General features: G+C 49.5%; 1 protein-coding gene across 1 annotated transcript in view; it reads right to left on the bottom strand.

The window, feature by feature from the left end:
• Window positions 1–2,159: 2,159 nt before the first annotated feature.
• The window catches only part of Clec2l (C-type lectin domain family 2 member L), a 16,079-nt gene continuing 9,332 nt past the window's right edge, over window positions 2,160–8,906 (bottom strand). The window contains exons 3-5 of the mRNA XM_008823497.1: window positions 6,116–6,282; window positions 5,174–5,274; window positions 2,160–2,839 (exon numbers count right to left, since the gene is read on the bottom strand). Of these exons, the coding sequence (XP_008821719.1) occupies window positions 2,728–2,839; window positions 5,174–5,274; window positions 6,116–6,282 (380 nt within the window). The 3' untranslated portion in view covers window positions 2,160–2,727. The remainder of the gene's footprint in view (window positions 2,840–5,173; window positions 5,275–6,115; window positions 6,283–8,906) is intronic.

Raw genomic sequence — 8,906 nt, 5'->3', positions numbered from 1 at the left:
AGCCTACCCCACAGCTTCTGCCTGCAGAGGCCTTGCGTGCTCCAATGATAATACTGAGGCCTAGGCTGGGATTTGAGTTCTAATCTGCCTAGGGAGCCTGGGCTCTGGTTTTTGGTGCACTCTTCATTCTAAGGGAGTCACTTCCAAAAGGAAAAATGAGCCCAGAGTATAAGTAGGGCTGGAGATGGGTGGCCATGAGTCATCCCTGAGGCGGGCACACACAGCTTGGTGGGGATTGGGGGTCAGAAGAGCGAGCACAGCGCACGGTCTGAGCCAGCTCTGGCCACTTGCAGGTGGGCAATGGCCAGACCTGTAGAAACTGCAGAGGAGCCCACACTCCTCCTGCGCAGTGTGAAGGGGGTTGTGGGGCAGGGAGGCAGGGTTTCTGTCTGGTTTGGTCTGAGGCTTTGTTTGTTTGTTTTTCACCTTGTGTTTTCTTCCTCTGTAGGAGCAGACAGGAGGAAAACTTAAAATATTGGTGACCCATGGTCACCAGTTTGCTTTGCCAACCTAACTTAGACTTAGGATGGCTCCTGTAGACTCCGGATGAGCCCAAGGTTAGGAGCAAACTTTTTTTTTTTGGCCAGATGCAAAAAAAAAAAAAAAAAAAAAAAGCAACAGGCAACAGGCTTCAAATGTTTAATAAGAATAACTCTCTGGAGAGATGGCTCAGCAGTTAAGAGCACTGGGTGCTCTTGCAGAGGATCCAGGTTCAGTTCCCAGCACCCATATGGTAGCTAACAACCATCTGTAACCCCAGTTCCAGGGGATCTGATGCCCTCTTCTGGCCTCCACAAGCATCACATAACATAGGTGCACATAGAAATATGCAGGCAAAACACTCACACACATAAAATAAAAATAATTTTTTTAAGAAAAGAATGAGGGGGGCTGGAGAGATGGCTCAGCAGTTAAGAGCACTGACTGCTCTTGCAGAGGACCCAGGTTCGATTCCCAGCCCCCACATGGCGGCTATGAACTGTCCTTAACTCCAGTTCCAGGGGAATCCGAAGCCCTCTTCTGACGTCTACGGCACTGCACGACGCAGGTGCACTCACATACGTGCAGGCAATACACTCATACACATAAAATAAGAATAATAAATAAAATATTTTAAATATTTAAAAAGAAAAGAATGACTCTCATTCTCTGAACTCATAACCCTTTGAGAGGCGTTGGTGAGCCGCGGCCTGGCCATGGCTGAGCACAGGTGGGATTAGGAGGCCACAGGGGCATCTGGCAGTGGGTCTTCACATTTCCTCACATGCTAGAGAAGAGAGCTCCCCAAGAAGTCCCTTAACACTTTAGCATATATCCTGGTCTGCCACTGACTTCCTGTGAAGCTCTAAATTGCCTATATTTGAAGAAATATCTAGGAAGCATTCAGAAAAGCTAACAGAAGCAAGTAGTTTTGTCTAAAAACTATACTCAAAAGGACTGAACAGAAACCTGTGGGACTTGGTTTCCCTCTGAGGTATTTTCTGAAAATGGACCAGGACCTAAACTGAAAGACTTGGCTCCAGGAAGGAATGTACATTTCATTTGGTTGGAGACAGGAGGACATCCCAGACAGCGGGAAGACGTCACAAACAGCAGGTTCCATGACAGGTTGCATGGGGTCTCAGAGATGCTGGAGACAGAGGCTCCCAGAGCTCTGCAGTCCTTACTTCTTACCCAGACAGACCAAGGGGGTGGGGGCTAGGAAGAGGCCAGAAACCCTCAAAAAGCCCAACTTGAACATTGCCAAATCCTCCCACTCACACCACCCTATCTTCCCCCAAGCAGAATAAACCATTCCTCTAGAACATTCTAGTGCTTTATGTTTCCTTTCCTCCCTGTGCACTCCCTGGAGGATAAGGCCACAGATCCCCCATGCCTGGCATGGTGTCTGCCACATAGTAGGTGTGAATAAACATTTGTCAGATGGAGCTGAATAGTAATGAAGGCACCAGGGTGTAGCCCACCCTCCACACAGCCAAGAATAGCATTAAGTGAGGCCCCAGGCTAGAAAATATGCTCCTTTTTGTTGCTCATTTCTTCATCCTCGGTTGACACTGTCACACTAGGAAAGGTGCAGCTTTATGGTGGCCACCCACAGACTTTGCTCCTCTGCTCCTCCTTGAACTGTGATCCTGGAACAAATGACAAGAGGCTGTCGATGCAGTCATGTCTTTATTTCATTAGTGACCAATACAACAGCACCACGGCACAGCAGGGGCCCTGCCTGAGGACCCCAGGGAGATGGACACAGGGGCCTCTGGCCCTGGGCTGTTCTCTCCAAGGTGAGGGGCAAGCTGTGTCTGCCTACCTCCCCCAGCAACCTGAAACTGAAGAGGACAGACTGCTGGGCCAACCTGTGTCAGCCCCCCACCTTCCCAGAAGCACCTGGGCTGCAGTAAGGAAGGAAGGTTCCAGCAGGGCCAGGGGAGAAGAAACTGTTAAGAAGAGCCTGGGTGGTGTTGTATGTGTGTTTACAAGCATGTGATGTATGTATGGGGAAAAGATGTCTACGCTACTTAGCATTTAAGATTTAACTGCTGAGCCGCAGGACCTGCCTGAGGACAAAAGTAACCAGAAACCAGGGCCTCAGAGCTCTGGAGCCTGAGAGGGGACAGAGGCAGAGGCCACCCTCCCCACCACTTCTGCTTGGAGACAGGGGTGGCTCCTGTTAGAAGCAGGCTGTGTCCTTGGGACTGGGCAGAGGGGCCACCTTGGGCCTGATCCACCTCACGTGTAGGCCATCTTGCTACACACCCAGGGCCGGGTCATTAAACACTCCGTCGATACCAGCCTGGTGGGCTCCACAAAGACGCACTCCCCCAGGCCTGAGATGGTGAATCTGTGACAGAAGAGAAGAGACCAGGTGCTCACAACTGGCACATGTAGTCCCATTAGAGGTGGCCCTTGAGGTCTTTGGCCTGTCCCCCCAGCTAGTCATCACTGGAGTGCCTTCCAAGACAGCCACCTGGCACACCTTCCTAGGTTGGCCTCCCACTGTCTCCCTTCTTTCTGCTTCAGTTACCTGGGGCTGCTCCACAGACCCTTCCTGGATGCCCTCTCCCTTCCCCATCCAGTTTCCACCTCCTTCCAAGGTCAACTCTAAAGTGTCCAGTTCAGAGCCACCCTCTGCCCTCCCTACCTCCCACAGTGCCATTTACACTGTGGGACATGGTTCATCACAGCCTTGAAGGGGTACATCTGTTTGTCACCATCAGTCCCCAAGCAGTGAATAGTGGGCTCTGTGCCCTGCTCTCTTGGCTCACTGACAGTACAGTGTCTAGCACACAGTACAAACTCAGGAAAGCCAGGCTGAATGAAACCTCTCAGGGACTGACAGGAACAGCCTTAATCAGATACTAACACTGGATGAATGGTTCTGTGTGGCTCTGGAATTCACTGACATTGCACATGGTCCTGGATGTATTATAAAGAAACAGGGCTTTGGGACTGGAGAAAGAGTTCAAGGGTTAAAAGAACTGGCTGCTTTTGCCAAGGACCCAGGTTCTTCTCCCAGAGCCCACATGGCAACTAACAACCATTTATAGCTCTAGTTCCAGGGATCCAATGCCCTCTTCTGGCCTCCACCGGCTTTACATACACAGGTGTACTTACATGACAGAACACTCACACATAAAATAAAAATAAATTTTAAAAATTGTTTTAAAGGGAGCTGGAGAGATGGCCCAGCAGTTGAGAACGATGGCTGCTCTTACAGAGGACCTGAGTTCAATTCCCAGCACCTACATGGCAGTTGGCATGTCCCATGACTCCAGTTCCAGGGGAAACAAATGACTTCTGACCTCCACGGGCATTGCATGACACAGGTGCACTTACATACATGCAGACAATATACTCATACACATAAAATAAAAATAATAAGCCCGGCGTGGTGGCAATTCATTTAGAAAAAGCCATATAGAAAGTTACCACCATAGAACTTCTTAAAGTACACACATATTCATTATAAAAAGTTCCAGGACAGCTGGGGCTACAAGGAGACCCTGTCTTAAAAAGACTAAATAAATAAATAAATAAATAAATAAATAAATAAATAAATAAAATATTTCAAAAATTATTTTAAAGAAACAGGGCTTGCTCACCCAATTTCTGCCCCTGGTAGCTAAGAGGGTGTTGAATGGACCCAAAAACGATTTCTTTGTCCAGGATCAGACCTTGAGGGACCCTAACCTCCAGAACTCTCTGAGGCTCTGACAGCAGGAAGTTTCCAGAAAGGAGAAGAAAGTTTCTTCCATGGTCTATGTTTGGAGAAGGGAGAGAGGGAGAAAGAGGCACTGGGGCCAGGAGGTGGTAAAACCACTGAGCACTAGTGTGGTGGGAGGAGCTGGGAAGAGCCGAGGCCTGAGCTAGCCCCCTGTGGACCCCACTCACCACCAGCTCTGCTGCCAGTAGCCTTTCCCTTCAGCTCCTGCCTTGGGGTCACTCCTGCCATCACCATCAGGTTGGCATCCCAGGGCCCACTGCTCCAGTGGTGGAGGCTGCACCAGGAGCCTGAAGTTCTTGTTTCCCCACAGGTGACCTGCCTGTCCCTAAACCAACCTTCTCCCCTCCCATGCCTACACTATCCCACCCCCACTGCCACAGCCACCCCAACCCCCCACTGTCCAAGACCATTGCCACCATTGTCCCCACACCACACACCAAGCCTGCAACCACACACTCATACCCACATCACACAAACAAAACACCACCCAGTGCCTCCTGCAGGGAACCTGCACCAGAAAGTCCTGGCCTAGGAAAAGTGGCCAACAGTGCCAGTGGACAGCTGTGTTCAGAGCCCCCTTCTTCCACAGCCACAATGTATACATGGCCCATTGCTACCCACAGGAGCCACACCTCTCATCCTCCTTGTGGCCAAGTGTGGGCATGTAGCTAAGTCCTGGTCAATAGGAAATGCATGGATGCAGTGGTCATGGTGCAGCATGCCTGCACCTGACATTATAAAGCTCTAGGTAGTGCAGGCTGGACTTGGGGAGGGAAGTCAAGCCATTTTCATAAAGGGTCCCTGCCAGTCACTCCCCCGCTGGCCCTAGAGACAAGATCTATATATAGCCAGCACAAAGCCTCATGCTTCCGTCTCCAAGTGCTGCCTCTGGGGATGACACCTTCCCCATCTAAGGTCAAGGGCCTTCTAGAAAATGAAGCCTTGACTCACGTGTCCGGGTCAAACGGATCCCCATTGACCCAGTGGAATTCATCCCCTACTCTGCGCAGGCCAATCCAGGGCTCTCGCCTCGTGAACCTGAACATAAATTCCTGCAAAAGAAAAGAGGGAGAACTCAGCACCAGGGGCTGTCTCTTCACTACCAAGCCTTGGCGTGGAAGATACTGGCTCCGGGGAGGTGTGGAAGAGCCTGGGAGGAGTTTCAGAAACTGAGGGCCCCGGATTGGAGCATGCAGGGAGTGGGGTAGGCACGGCTGGAGTGCACGGCTGGAGCGCACACCACTAAGGGCTCCCACACTTGCAGGAGTTGTCCCCAACAGCCTGCAAAAGGCCTCCTCCCCCAGCTTGCTGCTGCTGAGTGACCAGGATCCTGATCAAATCTTAACACACCACCTACCTGCGTACTTCTGGAACTTTCTCTATGGAAAGGGACACAGGCATATTGTGCATCCCAGACAAGCAGAAATTGTTTTTGAGACTCAGTACTGCTCTAGAAAGGTGCACCAAGGTGACCCCAAACCTAAAATGACTGAGAGATTCATGAATTGTTTCTTGAACTCTTCTATAGGTAAAATTGTACGAGCGGAGAGACAGTGTCTTCACCTACTTGGTAGGAGATAAGAATGGTTTTACACTGCACAAGTGTGTTCACGGCTTGTCAGTCTTCCTTTTTTCAGTATTGAATTTATTTAGCTCAGCAAACCATCCTTGGTTTGTTGGAAGTATAGCTTAGACAATGGAGGTGCGCATGCTCAGATCCCAGGGAGTTCACCTACACACCTACGGCTGTGCGGTGGCTGAGTGGCTTGGAGATGGGGGCCAGGGCGGAGTGGGGGGTGTTGGTTATGGATAGACACACACTCTGCTTGAATGTGGCTCTCCCTTACAGTCAAGGGTGGGCCCTGACGGTCCCTGCTGCTGACACACACTCACCAGTTCCTTCTGGCTCTGGATCACTGCCAGGGCTGCCTCATGAGTGTGGCAGTATTGCCTGCCCGTGTTCCAGTCTCTAGGCTCCTCCGAGAAAAAGTAGCATTTCCTTCCGTAGAGCAGCCAGTCCTCTGGGCAGGGCGCCTCGCACTTGATGCAGCCCTTAGAAGCTAACGGGTGGAGGAAAGGGCTCAGAGTCTGCCAGCATGCCTGGCCACCGTCTTGCTGCTGAATCCACTTCCCCCAGTTCCTTCTCCCTGCCTGGACTTGAGTGCTTTTTGGAGACACTACTGAAACTACTGTGTCTCATGGAAGAGTTCCAGAGACTGGGGAGGCTGGCTGGTGTATCTCCATGAGGGAAAGGGGCAGCAGGCTAGCCCAAACTAATCTCTCCTCTCTCCCAACTTCTCCTGGCCTGGAATCCCAGGAACTCAGACAGGGAAGGGACTTGATGGCCACATCTCTGTGGCCAGGGTGGGACCCCGGCCCTCCCTCATTGCCTAGCTCCACAACCCTATTCACCACTGAACTGCTAGAAAATTCCTTTTAAATTTTTAGTCCTAGGAGGGGTAGATGGCTCAGTGAGAAAAGATGCTTTCATCCAAGCCTAATGACCTGTATTAGATCCCTGAATCCACATAGTAGGAGAGAACCAATACTCGTAAGTTGTCCTCTTACCTCTACACACAAGCTGTGACACCCATGCCCCTATCACTAAATAACTAAATGTAAAAACTTTACTGAAAAAAAAAGGGGGAGGAGACATAATGGCGCACACCTTTAATCCCAGAACTCAGGAGGCAGAGGCATGTTGATCTCTGTGAGATTGAGGCCAGCCTAGTCTACACAGTGAGTTCCAGGCCAGCTGGGGCTACAGGGAGATCCTGTCTCCAAAAAAAAAGGAAGAAAAGAAAAAAGGAGGAAAAAGAGAGGGAAGGAGGGATGGAATGGAGAGAGAGAAAGAGAAATTCAAGGTTATTCTCAGCTACATAGGGAGTTTGAGGCCAGCCCAGGCTACATGACACCCTGACTCAAAAAAAAAAAAAAAAAAAAAAAAAAAAAAAACCACAACCTGACCTGCTCTCCTGTGACCTAGACCCCCCACCTACTGGTTTAGACTCTGCCCTCTAGGGTGACCCAAACAGACCAGTCTGTCTTCTGCTCGCTTCTGAAAAGAAAGCACCTGCCTTTCTCCTGTTTCCTCCAGGTCTCCTGGAAGGGCTGCTTCCCATCGTGAGTGTTTCCTACACAGTTCCCACATCACCACTGAAACGGAGCCACTAGGCAAGCAAGGACACTTTCCACTGGGCTCCCCCAGCGGCAGTGACAGTCCTGACTTCAGGCATCCCAGATCTCCAGTCTGCAATCTGCTGTAGTGAGCAGGATTTACATCCATTCACACACATGCTTTTCTGGAAAAGCAGCTTGGCACTCCCATCAACCCTCACCGGCTTCCTTGCCATGTGCTTTGAATGCTCTCTGCAACCTGTTTCCAAGCCATGCCTCCTGGAATCCAGAGCTTGTGTAAACCCAAACCTGGAAGCTTCTGTGTTTTTCTTCCATGTGCATCTCATTCTCTTGGGTTCACTTGAGGGTCTGTTTGTTTTGTACATTTTTTTAAATATGTATATGAGTGTGTGTGTATGCATGTATGTGAGTGCAGGTGCCTTTGGAGGCCAGCAGTGATGGATCTCCTGGAGTTGGAGTTACAGGTGGTTGTGTTCTGCCTGATGTGGGTGCTGGGAACTGAACTGGGGTCCTCTGTAAGAACAGTGCATGTTCTTAATCACTGAGTCATCTCTCCAGCTCACTGAGTTTTTTTCATTAAAAAAAAATCATTTTATGGGGCTGGAGAGATGGCTCAGCAGTTAAGAGCACTGGCTGCTCTTGCAGAGGACCCTTGTTCGAGTCCCAGCACACACATGTGGCTATAGTCATCCATAACTCCAGTTCTAGGGGAATCTAATGCCTTCTGACTTCCATGGGCATTGCACAACATGGGTGCACTTATACACATGCAGGTAATATACACATAAAATAAAAATGATTTTTAAAAAGATTTTAATCATTTTATTTGTATTTTATATGTCAGGGTATTTTACCTGCTGTAAGTGCACCATTTATATTCAGTGCCTACAAAAGCCAGAAAAGTGAGTCAGACCTCCAGGAACTGAAGTTATAGACAGTAGTTAGCCACCATGTGGGTTCTGGGAACTGAACCTGGGTCTTCTGGAAGAGCAGTAAGTGCTCTTAGCCCCTGAGCCATTTCTCCAGCCCCATCCTTTGAGGTTCTAAAGGTACGTTTTTGGTTTTGGCTTTTGAAAGTGTCATGTAGCCAAGGCTGACCTCAAATTCTCTGTGTAGTTAAGGCTGACCTTGAATTTCTGCCTCTACCACCCAAGTGCTGGAATAACAGATAGGCACCACCACAACCAGTTTAAAGGTAAATTTTAATCTTTACTGTTTTCTCCATCAATCATATAGGATTGTGTTTGACTTCATCAACTGTAAAAATCCATGAGTATGCACTCTCTTCTTCATACAAATGATTGGTTAGTTAAAATGTAGAGTGAGGGCTGGAGGGATGGTTCAGTGGTTAAGAGCACTGGCTGCTCTTGCAGAGGATTCTCGGGTTCAGTTCCTAGTACCCACATGGCACCTCACAACCATTAAGAACTGCAGTTCCAGGGGACTTGGTACTCTCTTGTGGCCTCCTCAGACACCAGACACACACACACACACACACACACGCACACACACGCACACACACGCACACACACACTTTACATATATA

The sequence above is a fragment of the Nannospalax galili genome, unplaced genomic scaffold, assembly GCF_000622305.1.
Source record: "Nannospalax galili isolate Female #2095 unplaced genomic scaffold, S.galili_v1.0 scaffold307, whole genome shotgun sequence".
Taxonomy (NCBI): domain Eukaryota; kingdom Metazoa; phylum Chordata; class Mammalia; order Rodentia; family Spalacidae; genus Nannospalax; species Nannospalax galili.
This window is presented reverse-complemented; position numbering and strand designations above follow the sequence as displayed.